This window comes from Podarcis erhardii (assembly GCF_964252035.2).
Source record: "Podarcis erhardii genome assembly, chromosome: 1".
Lineage (NCBI taxonomy): Eukaryota > Metazoa > Chordata > Lepidosauria > Squamata > Lacertidae > Podarcis > Podarcis erhardii.
The window spans coordinates 30,486,492-30,507,689 of record NC_138497.1 but is presented as its reverse complement, the minus strand read 5'-3'; the positions used below and the strand labels follow the sequence as shown (position 1 = coordinate 30,507,689).

At 45.1% G+C, this 21,198-nt stretch overlaps 1 protein-coding gene across 8 annotated transcripts; it reads right to left on the bottom strand.

Annotated features, from left to right (window-relative positions):
* Positions 1 to 1,171: 1,171 nt before the first annotated feature.
* On the bottom strand, positions 1,172 to 17,274 carry ZDHHC22 (zDHHC palmitoyltransferase 22). Of its 8 annotated transcripts, XM_081865809.1 has the most exons (4): positions 16,428 to 17,223; positions 14,793 to 15,374; positions 2,810 to 3,092; positions 1,172 to 2,358 (listed from the first exon to the last, which is right to left on the bottom strand). In XM_081865809.1, exons 2-3 carry the CDS (start codon positions 15,358 to 15,360, stop codon positions 2,827 to 2,829), a joined length of 834 nt encoding a protein of 277 aa, XP_081721935.1. In that variant the 5' UTR covers positions 15,361 to 15,374; positions 16,428 to 17,223; the 3' UTR covers positions 1,172 to 2,358; positions 2,810 to 2,826. The 8 variants fall into 8 exon arrangements, with proteins under 8 accessions (XP_081721935.1, XP_081721940.1, XP_081721933.1 ...); XM_081865814.1 differs by lacking the exon at positions 16,428 to 17,223 and adding an exon at positions 17,231 to 17,274 and having other exon boundaries at positions 1,172 to 3,092; XM_081865807.1 differs by having other exon boundaries at positions 1,172 to 3,092.
* Between the last annotated feature and the right edge of the window lie 3,924 nt (positions 17,275 to 21,198).

Sequence of the window (21,198 nt, the reverse complement as noted above, 5' to 3'; positions counted from 1 at the left end):
ATGTACACATTTGGACAATCACTTTCCCCCAACATAATGCATTTGTGCACATTATTTTTGCCAATATCTTCATTTTTATGCATGTGTCTCCTAAAACATGCATTTTTGTAAACATTGGTTGAAGAACCAAAATTCAGATAAGTGCAAATTTCAAAGGATAGCTTTGTGTTTCAGTTCACATATTGTTTTGGAAAGTGTGGATTTGAGAGATCCAGTTTTAAATGCATACTGAATCAACTTTCTCCTCCATTCCTAATGTTGAAGTAAGATTGCATTGCCATTTTAGTTGGCTTTTGTACTTGGAATGGGGCAGGGCTGGCTACAGATAGAAGTACATAGACTATGCTTCCTTCATTCCAACATAAGCATGATGGAAAAGAAACCCCTGTTAATTCTCATACACAACTCACTTTTCAAATAAGTCCCTCCACCTACACCACCCCATTCTTCTCCAGCCTCTGCTCATTCACTCCCTTCTCTCACATACGCAACAATGCAGTCTTAGGGTACTCCTCCATGTGAGAGGTCCCTTGAGAAGGCAGGAGCCCATAGCCCAGTGACAAAGCACGCAGCTTTGGTGCTGAAGGTCCTAGGTTCAGCCCCTGCCATCTCCAATTAAATGGGTGGGTAAACTTTGGGGCGGGGGTGTCAAAGGCTGCGTTCCATCAGAAGAAAGTGACAGGGACACTTACTGGTGGTGAGAGGTTGGGCCAAAGCAAAAGGGGGGGGGACATCGCTACTTTCTCCCTTTCACCCACCCCTCCATTTGCATTCACACATCTGTCCATCATCCAGTAACACTCATCCCTTCATTTTCTGAGCATGTACACAACTTACATGATCATGTACACAATGGGGTCATTTCCACCTGCTGCATTTTCGAGCCACATGTTTACATCGCCTTACACACCATTTCTTGGCTTCCAGTTACAGATAGGTAGCCGTGTTGGTCTGCCATAGTCAAAATAAAATAAAAAAATTCCTTCCAGTAGCACCTTAAAGACCAACTAAGTTAGTTCTTGGTATGAGCTTTTGTGTGCATGCACACTTCTTCAGATACACATGTATCTGTGTATCTGAAGAAGTGTGCATGCACACGAAAGCTCATACCAAGAACTAACTTAGTTGGTCTTTAAGGTGCTACTGGAAGGAATTTTTTTATTTTATTTCCTGGCTTGTTTTCCCACACCTGCAAACCTTCCAAACTCCTATTCAAGGAAGCCAAGCTCTGCGCATGTGCTGTCCTTTGCGCATGTGCAACGGATGGCTGAAGAGCAACGCATCTCTGCTTAACTGCAACTTACGTTTTCAAATTGGAAGGAAGCTGGTCTGAGGGGAAAGGCATTAAACAGCAGAAACTACAGGATGCATATGGACTGTGGCTAATGGTCGTGTGCACTCAGCTTCGAACACCAGCAGTGAGAGTGCATAGGAGCCACAGTAATGTGCACACAACTTCCCTCTCATCATTTTCCTCTTAAAGAGGAGGTGGAGGGCCATTTGTTGGCACCAAGCTGTGGGTTGCCAACTTGTGAGTTAACGGATTGAGCTTAGAAAACACTTCTTCTTACAATCATGTAGAGCAGGGGTCAACAACCTTTTTCAGCCGTGGGTCGGTTCACCGTCCCTCAGACCATGTGGTGGGCTGGATGATATTTTTTTTGGGGGGTGAACGAATTCCTATGTCCCACAAATAACCTAGAGATGCATTTTAAATAAAAGGACACATTCTACTCATGTAAAAACATGCTGATTCCCAGACCGTCTGTGGGCCGGATTGAGAAGGCAATTGGGCAGCATCCAGCCCATGGGCCTGAGGTTGCCAACTCCTGATGTAGAGCCCCTGTAAGTCAGACAATCGTGGGCTCAGTGGACCTGTGCTCTGCCTCAGTATAAGACAGTCCAGAACTTTAATGTCTTCATACATTCAGTCGTTCCATTCACATACGCTTGTCTGCTGTCCCTGTTGCCATCATTGTGCTCAACCCAAATAAGCTTGTTTCCTCACCCTATTGGCAAGATGGGCTTTGAACAGCTCTATGTGTCAGGGATCAGGGCAAGTGGGTTGAAAACGAACCCCATTCTCTAAAAAATAGAAAAATAAAAATCAGCCAGCAGACCTGCTACCCTGGGCAGGCCACATGCTCAGGCTGTTAACCATCGTTCCTGGATGTTGGAGTGGGGGGGGGGAGCAACTAGGAAGTGGGCAGGGAAATGCTTGTCATCTCTGAAGTGTGCAGGCATATACCATCTGCCTCCCCAGCAGTTGTCATTCCTTGCACCTTAAAGTGCTTCACCAACCACACTCTGCTGTTCTTGTGAAACCGGCTCCTTGCTATATTGGGGTCAGTTGAAAAACTGCAAAAAGAAGAAGAAGAAGCTTTCAAGTAACAGATTGGGCAAATCCCACAGGAGTCTCTGCTGTGCTTACAGCCTACTCAGAGCAACGCAGACTACCTTGAGATGGTGGGGGATGTTGTTGTTGCTACTCCTATGGCAAGTTAAGCATGAAAGGCAAGGTGGGAAGGGAGAAGATTGTGAGAAGGGGCACAGTGAGAAAATGACTCAGAGTCCCAAGGGTGGGTCTGATGAACGCTTTTAGCAACCCAGAGATTACTGCTGTAGCTTCACATATAACATGGGCCACAATTTCCCCTTCTAAAATACAGAATCAGCCCAGCTAGCTTGATAGTTGCCTCCCTTCCTGTAGGTGGCAAGGCTGAGAAGTGGGGGTGGAAAGAGAAGTGCCTCAAAGTGCTGCAACTCCATTATGGCCCACGCATGTGCATGTACATGTGCGCGTGCGCACCTGTGCGCCGGGCGGCGTCACTGCTCCTTCTGCCTGTGATAGTCGCTTCCTACGTTGAGCACAGGGATGAGCAGTCCGAGCAGCCACCTCTTCCCAAAGACCTCTTCCAGGTTCTTCTTCCAAGGACGGGCTCGGGCCGCCACCCCCTTCCGCACCTGGTACCGCGTTTGCCCTCGCAAGATCAGCAGCATTTGGTGGCAGCAGAAGCCGGCGCAGGCGAGTCCGATTCCCAGCCAGAGGTATAGCATGAGGATGACAAACATCTCCGAGCTTAGCAGAGCTCCTGCAGAGCCAAAGGGGAAGGGAAGAGAAAATGTTGGGAGATTTGGGACAGATAAAAGAAAGTACATCTTGACACGGTGCATTGTTTAGCTCTGGAACTCACTGCCATGGGAGGAGGCAGGGGTGGCCACCATCTTGGATGGCTTTGAAATGGGATTGGATAAATTCCTTGAGGGTATCAAGCCGGGACAGCTATGCTCCAACTGCATGGTCAGAGGCAGTGATGCTCCTGAATACCAACTGCAAGAAACTACAGGGAGGTAGATTGGTTTTGAACTCGGGTTCTGCTCGTGGGGTTTACCAGTTGGCCACTGTGAGAACAGGATGCTGGACCACATGGGCCATGGGCCTGATCCAACAGGCTTTCCTTATGTTCTAACATGGACATTCACTCATAGTGTGATGATATCTGTCCATCCTGGAACAGAGAAAATGGTTTATCCACACGTATCATAGGGTGGTATGTAAATTCAATAAGTAATATTATTATTAATAATAATACTTTTATACTGGAGGCAGTTGGCACAGTGCCCAAAGGAAGTTTGCTGTGAAAGTTTGTTGTGACATGTGCCAGGGCCTAGACCCTAGCAGAGAATTCATGGCTGTACCCCAAAGCTCCCCCTGCTTCTGCTGCCCCTCTCACCCTTCCATCGCTCTTGCTAACTGTTCTCTCCAAGCCTGCAAGCAGTGCCAACAGCAAGGAGATGGAACTGCAGTCTGCACTGGTTTCACTCTGTCCATTGAGCCCAGAAGACTTGATGACAGTGACAAGGAGCAGGGTGTCCCTGGGAGCATCTTGCCAGAACTCCCTACCCTCTCCAAAACCTGAAGCCAACATGGCTTGTTTGCAGTTAGTAGCTTAATCTGTAGCTAGTGCTTATTTGCATGTCCCAGGTAGAATCCTCAGCATCTCCTGGGATACTGGTCTGAGAATGTCCCTGGTCTGGACCTCTGAAGGGCTGCTGCCAGTCAGTGTTGACAGAACTGAGCCAGGTAGGCCATTGGTTTCCCTCAGTATGAGGTAGGTTCTTCTGATTTCAGTTCTTTCACAGTACAGCAAGCAGAGGTGAAATGTGGCAAACGTAGAAGGTCTACTTTACAATTAAACAGAATCAAGGGGAGGAAGATGCAGGACTAAGGCTGGAACCATACTTTATAGGGAATAAGCCTCACTGAACAAAGCTGAACCAACTTCCAAGTAGACTGGCATACATAAGATTGCACGGTTAAATAAATATTTCAGTTGTCTTTTTTCAGCAGCTCCTTAATTGCAGTATCGGGGGGGGGCAGGGAGGGAGTTAAAATCCAACATTTCTTTAGAGTAGTTTACATTGTGGCTAATTCTTAGTGACAGGGTCAAAATGGAAGATTCTGCAGAATATAAACAACATCCCAGTCATTAGTCTAAATGTCAGGAGATAAGATAAAACAATGCACCAAAATGAGCCTTCTAGGAAGAATTTGAATAGGAAATGTGTTGTCATATGACTTGGAGAGCAGGCGCACCATCCCATATGAAGCTGTAAGAAAGCAGGAGGCTTTCGGAGTTATTGGGCTTAATTCCTCTCTTTGGGAATCAACCATGTTGTCAGATGTGCCAAACATTGACAGTTTGAGGTTGATATATTAATCCTACCCCTCCTATGTATGCAGGCTAGACCAGAGGCTTCTGCCAGGATTGGATCTAGAGACATTTGGCACATGTAATGTTGAACCATTGGGATGTTAGCCAAAAGAAATGGAACTTTGTTACCTGCTCTGGTTGTAGAAGTCAGCAGTTAACTGATCTTTCCCATCTGCTTATATTCTCTGCATTCCTAACCAGCCTCACCAGAACAGCTTCATTATAAACCTAACACTTTGCACTGAACCCATGCAACCTTATTCTTGACCTTTGTTTATTGCCTACACAGGCTTCCTTCTCACTTAATAACACAACTCTTCTTTCAGTTCTCCAGGGACACTCTGCTGCTGTCCTTAAAGTTGTGATTCTCCCAATAGGGGATTTCAAGGGGAGGCTCCTGTTCAGAAATACTGAATTGGAACTTACTGAGAATTTTGATTCTGTCTGGGAATACCTGAATTGGGGTGAATGTGGTGCAGCAATAAATCTGCCAGCACATTTGCAAAGCTAAGCAGGATCCAGTAAGGTTTCAAATTGGATGGGAGACCATGTGTTAAGATTCCTACATTGCAGAAGGTTGGACTAGGTGACTCTCAGGGTCCCTTCCAGCTCTATGTTTTTTTGTCTTGTTGTAGATCAGAGGTTTTCAATCTTTTTGAGTCCACGGCTCCCTTAACCAACTACTTTCTTACTGTGGCACCCCTGTGGGACTCAGGAGCCCAGTTATGTCACCCCCTTGCCTCACCCTTTTTTGAACACCCTCCCTTGTGGAGTGTTCCCTCCAGGCAGCTGCTGCTGCCATCCCTGGTCTCTGAGCTCCCCTCCCCACCCCAAAGAGAGGTGCCTCCCAGAGGCACCATTCACTTGCAGAGCTTATATCCAAGGCTGCTGCAATAAACAGCTGTGCAAGCCTTTGGGAGGCAGAGACGAGAGGGCGCATCATAGCAGGCAGGGGAAGAAAGAGGGACAAAGGCCAATGTTGCCTGCGGCACCTCTGACCATCATTCAAGGCACCCCAGGGTGCCACGGCACACAAGCCGAAAACTACTGTTTATTGACTTAGCAATTCTAGGTTGATTATGTTGTCAACAATTACTGTGGCTATGAATAGTCACTGTGTTTATTCTGCATGCATCTAAGCTTTAACTCAGACTGTACTTTTTACCTGTCACAATCATTTGAATTCACAGTTTACAATTCCCTCCTTCCCTGTACCTAATATCTTATACAGTGGTACCTCGGGTTAAGTACTTAATTCTTCCGGAGGTCCGTTCTTAACCTGAAACTGTTCTTAACCTGAAGCACCACTTTAGCTAATGGGGCCTCCTGCTGCCACCGTGCCACCAGAGCACAATTTCTGTTCTCATCCTGAAGCAAAGTTCTTAACCTGAAGCACTATTTCTGGGTTGGCGGAGTCTGTAACCTGAAGTGTCTGTAACCTGAAGCGTCTGTAACCTGAGGTACCACTGTATCTTATAAGGATGAAATGGGCTGGCTCCACAAACATTTATGCCACAAGAAATCTGTTAGTCTTTTAAGGTGCCATGAGCTTTTATTATTTTCTCTTTTTGAGCTACAAACTAACACAGATACCTCTCTGGAATAATACTGGAATAGATAGAATCAGGACAGTGCCAATTTGTGTCACTCTCTCCCCCCCACCCTTGAATATATTTACTTTGATCAAAAAATATATTCACCTTCCTCAAAAGAATAGCTGGTTTCATCTTTTCATTTGTCATTTATCATGTGAATTCATTCAGAAGCCCCAGAAAGCTAGTCACATCTCAATCCTGTTGAACTCAGTGGGCTAAATTGGGGTGCTTACACACATTGCTCAAATTGACCACAGCCACAGAAAACCAGAAGTACGGCAGGAAGCCTCTTGGTGCAAGACGAGAAACCTTCGCTCATTGTACCCTCAAGGGCATTGGCCCCTTGTCATAATTCCAGATCCTAGTCCTTATCTTTAAAGCAGGGCTAAGGAACTTCTGGCTCTGGCTGTGGTTGAACTGCAACTTCCATTAACCCCGATCATTGGCCATGCTGGTTGGGGTTGCTAAGAGTTGGAGTCTAACAACATACGGAAGGCCACAAGTTCTCCATGCCTGCTTTAAAAAGAGCCAGTGTGGTGTAGTGGTGAAGAGCGGTAGTCTCGTAATCTGGGGAACCGGGTTCGCGTCTCCGCTCCTCCACATGCAGCTTCTGGGTGACCTTGGGCTAGTCACGCTTCTCTGAAGTCTCTCAGCCCCACTCACCTCACAGAGTGTTTGTTGTGGGGGAGGAAGGGAAAGGAGATTGTTAGCCGCTTTGAGACTCCTTAAAGGGAGTGAAAGGTGGGATATCAAATCCAAACTCTTAGGACTACAAACCTAAAAACAACAACCCACCCCTGCAATAAATCTGCCTGCTCTAAGAGATCCACTCATGAGGCCCTCTAGTATATCTCTTTATCTTCCAAGGTTTGCACGGTGAGGATCTGAGAACATTGTAACATTGCGACAGACTGAACTTTAAGAAAAGATCTTTAGCCAGCTGAAACACCAGACTTGACGTTTAACTACAATGTTCGATGTTCAAGTTATTTGAACATTTATGTTCAATATTTTGTTTTCCTTGCTGCTTTAAAAGTGTGTTTTGTTTGACCTTCGTCTGTAATGTTTTGATACTCTGTCATTCTATATTTGATGCTTGAAGTTAAATTGTAAGGCGTTTAAAATATATAGAAATGAAAATATACCATTTGTCTGATAATAAATGTTGGAAATGTAAAGAAAATGAAGGAACATTCTTTCACCTTTGGTGGACCTGCCCTAAAGTGAAGGCCTTCTGGGAAATGATTTATAATGAGTTGAAAAAGGTATTTAAGTATACCTTCACCAAGAAACCAGAGGCCTTCCTTCTGGGTATTGTCGGCCAGAAGGTGTTAAAGAGGGACCGAACATTTTTTATGTATGCAACAACGGCAGCAAGGATACTCATCGCTAAGAGTTGGAAAACTCAAGATCTACCCACACTGGAAGAGTGGCAGATGCAGCTGATGGACTATATGCAATTGGCCGAGATGACTGGCAGAATCCGAGACCTGGGAGAAGAGAGGGTTGAAGAAGACTGGAAGAAATTTAAGATTTATCTACAAAAATATTGTAATTTGGTTGAATGTTAAGAAGGATGCTAGATCATAAATAACTGTCCACCACTGAATTAGATTTGAATTTGACGATAAGTGAGATTAAGGAAAATATAATTTTTTTGGAGAATTACTAGATTTTATTTAAATGAGCGGATATAAGGTTCTAAACAAGATGATAATTTGCTTGAAAAAAATTTATAACGATGTAAGTGGGAGCGGGAGACGTGAGGGAGTCCAAAGAAGTGATGAAACTATGTTATGATATAAGTAATGTTGTATATTATTTATGTATTGTATTCAAAAACTTTAATAAATATTTATAAATATATATATATATATATATATAGAAATGATTTCAATGAAATAAACAATCTTATAAAGAAGAGCCAGCGGAGCAGCTTAAATGTATGTAACAAAGCTGGGTGATAACACAAACATCCTGGCATTGAATGCCTACAATAGGATAAAAACCTATTCTTTCAGTTTAAGCCATGGATGATCATTATTAAATTATTGATAGTTAATGAGTTTCATATTGTGTGTTACCAATAACGGTGCTACTGTTAGGTATTCCCCCTTACTTTAGTGGTATGAAAATCGGAGGAAAATAATGGTTTGTTTTAAAATATTATATAATGTCTATGGAGAAGAAAATTGGACCAGGATATTAGCTAGTTTTAATAGCTTTAGTGACTCATAGAACTATGTAACAAACTCATTTCTCCAAATAGCCCAAGAAGCATCCCAAACAGCTGGATAATTAGGCAGTGGGTTAAACAGGAATGCATTGCCCTGTAGTTAAATTGCTTCAGGGATACTCAAAACTCAAATATATCAGGAGAATTGAATAAAATGGACGGACATGACCAAGGGTTCTACTATGCAATTCTTGATGCTCTTTAAAGAGTTTTCTATAACATTTATCAAGGTATTTATATAATGATCAAACGTCAGCAAGTAATTCCTTCAGGGTTCTGTTAAAGACATTTGTAATGTTACTATCTCAGCTTGAAGGAGATATTGCCAAGAGGTCAGTAGGAAAGATCAGAATTATTCTCATCCAAGCAACAGAGAGAACCATACTAAGCAAAGCATAGCCCCGTCACAATTCTTCTGATCTCATTAGGAAAGCTACCGGTAATTTCCTGGTGAGACCAGAAGGGTTATGGCTTGGTTGTTCTAGTGTTCTAGGTACAGTGGTACCTCAGTTTAAGAACAGTCCTGTTTATGAACAATTCAATTTATGAACTCCGCAAAACCAGAAGTAGTGTTCCGGTTTGCAAACTTTATCTCAGTCTACAAATGGAAACCGGACAGTGGAAGGGCACCAGCGGCAGGAGGCCTCATTAGGGAAAGTGTGCCTCAGTTTAAGAATGGATTCGGTTTAAGAACGGACTTCCAGAACGGATTATGTTCGTAAACCGAGGTACCACTATATAAGATACTCAGTGGGTCCTCCAGTTCCCATTGGCCCCTTATCAAAGCAATAGGCATAGCAGTTCTTTCAAAATAAACCACAGATTCTTTTGAGTTCCTAGATGGACATAAATAATAATAATAATAATAATAATAATAATAATAATACAGTAATAATAATAATTATTCTTCCCACCTTTTCTCAACCTCCTTTAGTGCTTTGATGGCTCAGACTATTATTATTATTATTATTATAATTATTATATATATTATATTATTATTATTATTATATATTATATTATTATTATTATTATATATATTATATTATTATTATTATTATTATTATTATTATTATTATTATTATTATTAAAATTTGTATACCACCCTTCATCTGTAGATTTCAGAGCAGTCCACAACGTAAAATACATTATTTAAACAAAACACACACACAAAATGCATAATAAAAATAAGAGTAAAAACAAGCCAATAATCCCCCAATCATTATTAAAGTGCAGTAAAACGCAGAGTGGGGGGAGAGAAATTCAAGCAGGAAGGGACAAAAGACAGGCTAAGTAGCGCAGCCAGGAATTTAAGCTGTGCTTAACTTAAGCATGTGGCTGGCTGTGCCGGGGCTCAGAGAAAGCCTAGAGAAGCTGCAGCAAATTGCATCCCACACCCTGATTCTTCTTCCTTCTCCTCCACCTCACCAGAGAGGGGCAACATCTAATCTACCAGCCTATTTCCAACAGGAGCCAGCTCAACGTGAACAATGGGAACCCTGCAATCAGAGTGTGATGGCAGTAGCTCTCCACTGCTGATTTTCTTCTACATCTCATATTAAGGGCTATATTGCTTCTGAACATGACCCCTATTCAGAAGTTCTTAAACTGGATTCATGGACAGGCAGTGGCTCCATGCTCATGGGGAGGACTGTAAGAGTGGAATCCAATTAACCTTTACTCAGAACAGGCCATTTAAATTAATGGACCTAACCTAACCTTGTTCATTAATTTCAGTGGGTCTACTCTAAGTGCTCTATGGGGAGTCGGCTTCAGGCACCAGGCCCATTGGCAGACCAGTGCTGCAAACAGTGACAGGAAGGCTGGCAACAACCAGCCTTGCCATGTGGAAATCCCTTGCAGACGACCGCAGTGCCTGGAGACAGACAGTCAGGTCATGTATCTATAGCAGTGACTGGAGGAGGAATGGCTTGCTAGGAGGAGTGCAGAGAGAAGAAGCATATGCAGCAGCACAACCGGACACCTTCATCTGCCCCACCTGCAGCAAAACATGTCTCTCCAGTATCGGTCTCTACAGCCACAGCAGGCTCTGCAACCTTCCAGCAGCTTGACCACCCCCAAAGACACACTCCTGCATTGTCTCCCAAGGCAGAGGGATGTCAACAACTCTGAATAAGTGAGTTGCATACCATCCTAAGTGTGTTCAGCCAAACACATTTGCAATCAGCATTTAGACCTCCTGTTGGGGTTATCACATGACTCTCACTGCCCATTCACAAATGCATGATGAGTAGCCATTGATAGACTTCTTCTCCATGGTGCAAGGGTGGGGAAACTGCATCCTCCAGATGTTGTTGAATTCCAACTCCCATCAGCCCAGCCACCATGACCAATGGTCAAGGATGATGGGAGTTGTAGCCCAGCAACAGGTTCCTCACCGCTGCTTTTAGGAAACGGTCTAATCTTTACTTTAAAAGCCACTTAAGCTAATGGCCACCATCACTTTCTTTTATCTGCCCTGAGTTTGCTGCTCATCCATTTCATCAGTTAACTCTCCAATATGGCGGCGAGGGAGAAAGAGAGAGATTCTCTGCCACCACATTGTAGTGAATCCCCATGACAGCTTGTTACAGTATAAGGAGACGGTGGCAGCTGGTTATTCCAAGAGTCTTCTGTAAACTTGAAAGAGACGTTAAGGGGATCTGTTCAACATTGCTTTCTAAATGCAGTGTCATCCTTCCATCCTTGTCAGGTCCCATTAGTTGCAGGAAGGCATCATGAACACTAAATAGTGAAAGAGAGACCAGGCTCCTTTGGAAAGCAAAAAAAACCCCAGACATATGTAATTTCTCTACTGTGAGATGGATTTGAAACAATGGGAAGGGGGTCTGGAGGCAGACATTAATTGAACGCCTGTGCTATCTCCTTTCAATGCTCAGGCTGTAGCAGGAGATGTGCTGAGACATTTTCTCCCAGAAAAGGCTTCAGGCTTCATTTTAGGGGTCGTGTTTCTAACATTTGCAGAGGGAAAATTGTCAATTTCTTTGTTCCCGCTTCTAATTGAAATTCTCCTGGAAGCCACTTGCTTAAAAACACATATGGTTTCTTAATCTCCTTCTTGAAGCAAGCAGATACAGTAAAACAGCTGAAGTTGTTGTTTTGATTATTCATTCTGAGCAAAGTTTGCAAAAGCTTTGAAGCAGGCAGGCTAACTCAGCTCCCCCACATTTCACCACCTGAATGCCTTTATTTTCTTCCAGATGGACATGAGGTGATATGATGACAACACTATTGCTGTAACTTAATCATGTCAGAAATAGAATTTAAATTCAGTTGTGGGTTTTAGAGCATCTAGGAACCAAATGTTTTCCCTTTGCTGGCTTTTTAGGCTGGTGTTTATAATGATTCTATGCTGCTCCATTTCTATGCTATCCTGAATCTGTTTTATGTTGGGTTCTGAGTTTTTATGTCATTTGTATTGAGATTGTTTTATTGATTGCATTGCATTTGTGTATTCTATTGATTTTTGTAAACTGCCCAGAGGACAGTTGAATGGGAGGTCTAGAAATGGGAAGGCTGCCTGAATGAATTAATGAATGCTGAAGCACGATGATGATTTTGCATACCAATCCAATTTTGAAATCCATTCCAGGCCACCTAAGGTATAACATCTCTGGTCATAGTTGCTCATTTCAGGAAGGTTATTTTGTGATGGAAGCACCTATACAGAATAAAACAATTCCATCTTTTCCCACTTCAGGCTGTTTCCTATCTGAAGACTGGGCAACTCAGTCAGATGGGTGGGGTACAAAGAATAAAATATTATTATTATTATTATTATTATTATTATTATTATTATTATTATTAATTAATTAATTAATTGGGGCCCAGTGCCACAGGGGAAAGGGAAGATGGTAGCCCATGGCAGAATTTTTCTCTTTTTATTTAGCCTTCATGTTATTATGCCCTTGGTGGTGATACATCAATGCCTTACAATAAAACATCCCCATAAATCATGCAAGTAGGTTGTTCAGATTGAGAATGCATGGCGGGGCTTCCTGTAACAGGACTATCGTGAGGCAGCACTTCTACAACAAAGAGAGATACTCTTTATCACCATTTAGTTTTATTTTATTTGTTACATATATATTCCCACCTTTCTTCCATTTTGCAGCTCACATTGGAACTCATGCCTTAGCTCATGGGAGGACTGCTAGGGAATAGGCGATGGGATCAAGGAATCGCAACAAAGCACCTGACTGCAGTGGCCTTTCCTCTTCTTCTCCCTTTCCAGTTTATAAAAGCTGGGCAGAGTCCAAACATCAGAATGAACTTGGCAAGCTGTCAGCTTAAGAAATTGATCCAACATTATTTTTTTAAAAAAACAACAACCCCACTCTTCTCAGATACCACCTTAAAATAATATTGCAATGAATGTCTACCTTCACACTGCCATCTGAGTAAACTGGCGTTTGTGTGAGTATCAGCCATACAAATTTATCCTTTTATCTAAGGAACAAACTGGGTTCATTTAGCCTCAGTCATTATAAACAATAAAGAACAGACTAGAGTCAACAAGCCCATGGATAATCTCAAAGCCAATATATACACCCCTGACCTTTTCCCAATCCTTCCCTGGTTGTACAATGTTAGCAGCAGGAAGGGATATTAACGCTTCCTTGTAAGTCGTTCAGTCTATAAACTCTGGAAACACAATGCATTCAGACAGCAAGCCCGTTGGGTGGGAAAAATCACTTTCGGAACTGACTCCATTTGTGTGTGTGCCCACGACCCCAGCCCTACCATTAGGCAAAGTGAGGCAGCTACCTCAGGCAGCAGATCCTGGGTGTCAAAACAAAGGCAGCAACTTGTTATTTAAAGTGTATTTTTTCTAGCAGGATAGAGAAAAGTTGTGAGATTTTCTGCTTCAGGAATCAGCATAACTTGACTGGCCTTGGGTACTGTTCATCTTAACTTGAGAGGTGGCATTTACTATTATGCCTCAGGCAGCAAAATGTATTGGGCTGGCTTTAGTGTGTGTGCTTCTCATTTTAATGATCTTTTGTGTGGTTCTTGAATTTCAGAAGCGAGAGCAGTAGGGGTGGAAATTGACAAATACGAGGAGGGAAAACCAGAAACTGGGCACAAACGGAGGTGTGGAGAAAAAGAAAAACAGCATGATGATGAGGCCTGTTTGATCTTGGCCAGAAAGGTCAGAATCTGAATCACATTTCAAATTCAGTCAGCAGAGCACTTGCAAGTGGGATGTAGCAGGGTGCCTGGCATCAATTCTGCTTTTTGTCTACCTCCACTAGGAGACAATGACAGTGCAATCCTATGTATGCTTATTCAGCAATGGGACTTAAACCTAGCAAGTGTGTTTAGAGTAGCAGCTCAGCAGTGCAATCCTATGCATGTTAATAAGGGCAGATCCACACCACACATTTAAAGCACATCCAATGCCCATTTAAATCACAGGACTTCCCACAGAGAATCACAAGAACTGTGGTTTACTGCTAACAGAGCTATAGTTCTTAATACCCTTGGCCGAGTACAGTTCTTAGCCATTTGCTTTCAATGCAAGCTGGATATGTTTTTAATGTGTGATGTTGATCTGAAGGTTCAATAGAACTGGCTTAGTTAGGGTTTCTGCCTAAATGAAGTATTAAATTATTAACTGTATTAATTTTCTCCATAACAAGTTCCTGTCCTTTTCACAGGAATGGACATGATGTTCAGAGCAGGAGGAACCAAAGTCCAGGTGATAACCAGTGAGTTTCTGAGAAAATAGGACTCTGGAAAAGGAACCTTTCTTGCAAGCCTCTACACTAACTTCCTTCGGTCACATAATACAAGAATGAAATGCTCTTTCCACCGTCTTCCAACATGTACAAAACCTTTCAGACAATGGCCTTGGGCTGGTCCACACTGAGTCACCCATAGGACATTGCAGGGTGCTTTTCTTGGAATCAAATCAATTATACATAGACAGCATTGGACGGTAGCCTGGAGCAGGCCCCAACCTTTGTGTATCAAGGTGGCCTTTGCACAGCACCCTGGCTTTTTTATTTGCTGGCTATTCCAATAAGCAGCAATTAAAGCAAAAGATGGGTGAAGAAACATAGGAAACCCACATAGGCACAGACAGCCCCCTCCCCTGGGCTCCTGGCAATGCTGGAGGGACAGCTGTTGTGGGAAAGGAAGTCTTGTAAAGAAGGGTTGGCAGGGAGAGGGGGAGAGGGAAGGGAGCCACAGATCACCCCTTCTGCTAGAGGAGAAGACACTGACCTGAGAAGAACTGGCTGATGGACTGAGGCAGGAGAGTGAGGAATGCCAGTGGGTTGGCAAAGGAGGTGGAGAGCACAGTGGAAATGTAAGCCAGCCCTGCCACCAAGGAATCCAGGCAAGCCAAAGCAGTATACAGGCAGAACATGACAAAGTTCCTCATGTTCCTGCTCCCAATGCAGTTCCCTGTGAAGAAACAGTGGTGGTCATGCCTTTGGGTGACCCGGGCACACAGTCTACAGAAGTGAGTGTCGGGTAAGGCTGAGCCAGGGGGGCAGCTCCCATCGGGCCAGTCGGGGGCCACCCCATCGGCTCCTCCGACCCAGTTCAGGCCCTTGCTCAGGTCCTCGGGGGTGTTCTGGATCACCAGGATGTAGTTGCCCAGCGCGTTGGCCGAGAAGAAGAGGAAGAGGGCGCCGTGCAGCAAAGCAGAGGAGCAGAAGAGCGGGGTGGCGGAAGGGTCTTTGAACATGCTGGGGATGAAGAGGAAGAGCTGGAGGACGAAGGTCACACAGGAGATGCACAGGAAGTAGGCAGGAGCGACCACATTGAGGAACCTGAGGACTAGCATTGTGGATTACATTCCTGCAACGGGGAGCAAGAGGAGAGAGCAAGTGGTCACCAGCCTAGCCTGTGGACTTGCACTTTCCCAGGCACACAAAGATTCGCCCCCCTCGCCCCCCCCCCCCGCTGCTGGAGAAAAAGAAGCACCTCCTCGCAGGTCTCCTTGGCTCTTTGTCCCTCCCAACCTGCTCCCTTCCCCAGTGGAATCTCTCACAAATACACCGCACACATTTCGCCTCCTAGCTCTGCTCAGCGGTGCACAGGAGGACAAACTCAAAGGTTCTCTCTCCATCGCTGAGGCTCAGGTCTGGCTCCAGGGCCCTGCCCCTGGCGGGCAGCATTGCCACTGAGATGCCAGGGGCCGCAGTCCCTGGAGTGTCTCTCTCAGGTTGCCTGCCTCTTGCCTGCCTGCCTATCTGCCTGCCTGCCGGTTGCACCGCCACCCAGCTCTCTCTGCTCCTCGTGGCCCCCTGTTCTGGAAGGCAGCAAGACACCCTCGCCGGGGAGCGAGTCCCCTTCAACTCCGAGGAGGATTTGTGTGTGTGCTGAGCAGACCTGCCGAGGCTCGTCCTACAATTCAGGAGTTCCTCTTCTTCCATGCAGGGCGCCGTTATTATTTTATTGTGCGCTATTAATTAGATAGCGGGGAGGCGAGGATCCGGGTGGCGGTCCTAATCCGCTGCAATACGGATCCAAAACGATGCTCTAATTTCGCCTGGAAAGCCACAAATCCGCAGATTACCGCGGCGGCTGTTGCCCTGACATGGGCATCATCAGGAAATGCTCCAAACAGCTGCTTAAGTGCTGCCGGGAACCAGCCGCCAGCGGAGCGCAAGCAAGGAACTCTGTCTGTGGCTTTCAGCCTGTCTGGCATCGCTGCTCCGTCAAGGCGCATCGCAGAACGAAGCAAGCCGACATCCACTCCCCACGCAGCCACCCACCTTAAGGAACGCGGGGGCTCAGACACCCAAACAGGGAGGTGTTGCTACAAGTCTACCTCCCCCTCGCCACACACACACACACACACACACACACACACACCTTCACTTTCCCTCTCCACCCCGCCTTCCTCACCCAGCTCTCCACGCTTGGCTTTCTCTTCCAAAACAAATCCATGTACGACACACGTACTTCAAATGTGGGAGAACATTGCTAACAAGGCGCCCCAGCGCCCCAGCCTGTTCTCGAGGGGCCGCCCCTTGCCTCTGTCCATGGTGAAGGCGAACTTAGGCGCTGCCTTCGTTGCAGAGAGGCGAGGAACTCTGTCCGCTCCCCGGATCTGATGGTCGCCGCTGGGAACTTTTCTGTGCTCCAGCCCTGCGGGCGGGTTACTTGGCGAGGGACCTGCCAGGAGTCTCCGCTTCCCCAATCAGCTCCGTCTGGCTATCTGTCTGGCAAGGAGCGCTGAATTCACCTTGAAGTCCCCTTGCTCGCTGCCTGGACAGGTCCTCCCCGCCGTCCCCATATTTACCTGGAAGCCTGGAGCGGAGCGGAAGCTGCTGTTCCTTCAGCACCAGCCAGCCCTGTGCGCCGCGAAGCCCCCGGGCCAGCTGCTGCTCCCCCCCGCCCCGCCTGATCTCCCTCTCTCCACCCCCTCCAGCCGCCGCGGTGAACAGCAAAGGCGCTCGGAGAGTCCCCGTTAGCAGCACAGCCGCTACTACCGGCAGCCCACCCTCCCGCCCGGGCTCCGTGGGGAGCCCTCCTTTCCCCGGCTTCCCTAGGGGAGCTGTCCGCCCCTTCCGCAACCCTGTCGGGGAAGCGCTTCGGGAGCTCGGCGGGGAGCTGTCCCTTCAGCACCACCAGCCAAGCAAGCCGCCTATGGAGCGGCGGGGGCGGGAAGAGAACTCTCAGGACATCTGAAAGAGGTGCGCTCCCACCTGGAGTCCCTCCGGAGAGTGTCTCCTGCAGATGACCCAGTTCTCTGATCCTGAAAACTAGAGAAGGTAAGGAAGAAGAAGGAAGTTGTGCTCACTGCTCCCTCTTGGCGTGCCTTAAGAGGAGCCCTGCTGGGTCAGACCAAAGGTCCTGCTAGTTCAGAGCTTCCCACAGTGTCGAACCAGAAGCCTGTGGGACGCTTAAGAGCAAGGCATAAGGGCAATAGTTGCCCACAGCATGTGGTATCCAGGGGCTTATTGCCCCTGAATCAGGAGCTTTCAGTTGGCTATTCTGGCTAAAGGCTGTGTTTCCCTGCAGGTGTGAGATGCGGAAATACCTTCCCAGAGCTGCCTCTCTTTAGCAACCCAAGGGATAGGTAACCTCTGCTGGTGCAAAAGAAATACGAGAAAGTTTGAGATGGCATTATCATATAATTTAGGGTAAAAGCCAGCGCCTCCCAAAGGTGTTCGGTGTGCATTGGACATGGGCTTCTGGAAACAATACATAGGTGGAAGGCTCGTTCATCCAGAATGTCTCATAGTGATCTTCAGTATCAATTGAGAGTCTTTCACTGGAGCAATCAACTCTTGTGCTACTCCCAAGCAATGGTGGCATATAAAAAGGCCCAGTTGGTGACTTCACAGCTGTGTGACAATTCCCCCCTGCCATGGAGATCCACCAGAGCCAAGCATAAACACCTTTCAGAAATTTTATAAAACCTTGCCTTATTTTAGGGGTCACACACACTTTCAACATCATATGACATTGAAACCAAAGATGAATAGATGACCTGTGAAGGTGGGAAGTATCAATATAAAAGCTCTGTGGTGTTTGGTGATTTCCAATGTGCAAATTATCTGGGCTTGTAGGGAGCTGTGGAGCCAGGAGCCTGGCACAGTGGAGACTACTGTTGTCCAGGCAAAGCCCTAGTCTGATATGACTAGTATTTGCATTCATACAACATGTAGTCTGGCTCCACACTTAGAAGCATAGATCCTTCTGGACCTAGACCTCTGCAGTTTCTGATAAATACCTCTGGTTTATATGCACCTGGGAACTCTCCCAGATTCACTTGAAATGACCTAGGGATTATGAATATATGAAGCTACCTAATACAGATCAGAAAATTGTTCCATCTAGCCCAGATTTTACTCTGATTGGCAGTAGCTCTCCAGAGTCTCGTGAAGAGGTCTTCCCCTTCCCATGCCACGTGATCCTTTTAGCAGAAGACGCCAGGGACTGAACCTGGGACCATCTGCATGCAAAGCAGCTGAACCGTTGCAACCTCTACTACAGAACCCTTAGGACCTCGTCAACTGGGCTGATGTTTGCAAGATTTGTTATTGTTGAGAACTGACTGTTTAGTTTTGTGTGTGGTTTGTATGGGGGGGGTTACACATCTTCTCAATTTAGTATGTTGACATCTGTGCTGAGCCCTAAGGAATTTTTAAAATCTAGATCAATAAATTAAAAGGACTATTAAAGCATTAAACCAGTTTATAATTACCTGTACAGTATTTTTACAGCAAAATCCAGACAAGGCTGTTGAGGACTGACCAGGGTCAAATGTGGCCTACGTGTATTGCAATTTACTGATAACTAAATCATAAAAATTATTTTTTCTGCATTGTGAGAGTATTTTATTTCACCTGCATCGGCTTCCCCTGAGCAACTTTCTTCCCAGACTCCTATGCAAAAGACTTACAGTTGTCTTGCTTCCCAAATCTAAAGGGCACTATACTTTTATATACGTATACGTACATTTTAACTGTGCAACATTGTGAAAGACACAAATACAGTGGACGGTCGAGTTGCGAACGTGATCCGTGCAGGATGCATGTTCGCAACCCACAGCATTTGCAACCCGCTGTGGCGCGTCTGCGCATACGCAGGTTGCGATTTAGCGCTTCTGCACATGCGTGACCACCGAAACCCGGAAGTAACCTGTTCCGGTACTTCCAGGTTTTGGCGGGTAACCCAAAAAAACACAACCTGAAGCATCTGTAACCCGAGGTATGACTGTACACAATTTTTGCAATAGCTATAAATACAGTTTCTCACAGTGACTGTATGCATACATACACACACATAAGGCTTCACATAGAGACACCCCAACTGGATACACCTCTAGAGCTTAAACCCTGCAGTATGAAATCTCCTTCTTAATAGTCTCAACATTCTAAATTACTCTTCATCTAAAAGTTATGAATCCTAAACCACAAGATGGAAGAAGCAGATAATCTAACACCATTCGCCCTTCATCTTTTTCAAAAGCATCCCTAATTGTTGCCTGCCCAATTTTTTTTCCTGGAAATGCTTCAAGGGGAGACGTTCTATGGTCTCCCATGGAATCTTGCTCTAGTGCTGAACTACTTTTACTGTAGTTATAAAGTCTTCCTTTCTGCTTAACTTACATCTGCCTTCTTTCAAATGAGCCTCAGGTCCTCACTGAGCAAAACACATTTCTCCATTTGGTCTCTTTCATAGCCACTTAACAATACAAAAATTGCTTTTCACCCACACAGCGTGAGCCTATGCATATTTAGCAAGATTTTTATTGATGTTCTTAATTGTGTTTTATAGCTATCTAGAGACTAGTTTTATTGTATTTTATATGTTGCAAGCCACCTTGTTATATTTTATGAAAGAGCAGATTATAAATTTTCAAATAAATGAAGAAGCCGCATTGAGTTCCATGCAATTTGCTCCCAAATAAAGACTGCACCACTATTCTTTTTTGTTCAAACTTGCCTTTAAGACCCTTTTTATCCTCAGCAATACATTTTCTGATCTTGCCAATGCCTTTCTATAACAGTGATTTCTCTAAGGCTGACTTTAGAGTGCAGTATACAATTCACCAAGAGGTGCAAGACACCTGGGCCTTCCAGTGCACCAATATTTCCTCGTGCAATCAATGGAAGCTGTACAAGTCCAAGGTACAATGGCAGCTGGTAGGGTGAAGGACAAGGAGACCAACAGTAGGGGGGGCAGAGCCAATGACAGGCAAGACGAATCCCTGAGTGGGGGCAGATCCACGCCATGCGTTGGAAAGGCCCGTCCAATGCACATTTAAAACTCATGGCTTTCCCCAAAGAATGTTGGGAACTTTAGTTTGATAAGGGTGTGGAAAATTTGTGAGTGGGAAACTACAGTTCCCACAATCCTTTGGCCAAAGCCATGTGCTTTAAATGTGTGTTGAATGCACTTTAAATGTATGATGTGAATCTGCCCTGGTTGTAAGACAGAAGGCAGGCAGGCAGGGGCTAGCTGAGCGCAGATTAAATTTGGTGAGCTAGTGCCCCATTTAGCCTACATTACCCTGGTAGCCAATAGAACTTGCACAGAAAAACATCAAGGTAGATTGTGCCTGTAGTTTCATGACTATAGCATGCAGGCAGGGTGAGGCTCTCTTAATATGTTGATTCAACATAGTGTAAGCCTTCAATAGAAGGGATGCAGGCGACGTACCAGCCTGGGAACTATTTTTAACGAAACAGTGCTTTCTCCATATTTTAACAGCTTTCATCTTTGGGGGAGAGGATGCATATAAGGCTTTTCATGTAATGACAGGTTTGCAGATGAAAGGGAATGACTAACATGAAAGGCATTAATTCTCCCCATATCAGCCGACCACAAGTTATAGTTTATTAATGAAATGTATAACAGAAATTGAACAGCTTTCCCCAAAGGAGTCATTACAGAGGCAAAGTAATTTGAGCTCGGCTCTCTCATTAAAATGGTCCTCTCTGTTTCGATGTCCATAGCTCAACTGCATGCAAGAGTGTCATAGTTTAGAACCAGGATGCGAACAAGGAGGATGTGCAAAAAATTAAAAAAATGTCGCTGTGCAGTGTTCTCCCATCTCATTCCCCTCACATCCGTTTTTGCATCTGTGTCCCCTTCCCAACAGTCAGACATCATTGGGTGACTACTGAATACACTCAATTCTCACTGGACTGTTTTGGGGGTG

Bases quoted from the DNA above. Each gene is read 5' to 3' on its own strand.
- ZDHHC22 (XM_081865814.1), bottom strand. From the start codon at position 15,360: ATGCTAGTCCTCAGGTTCCTCAATGTGGTCGCTCCTGCCTACTTCCTG. The intron at 3,093-14,792 runs GTCAGTGTCTTC...TTGGCTCTGCAG, and splicing joins CATCAGCCAGTTCTTCTCAG to GAGCTCTGCTAAGCTCGGAG.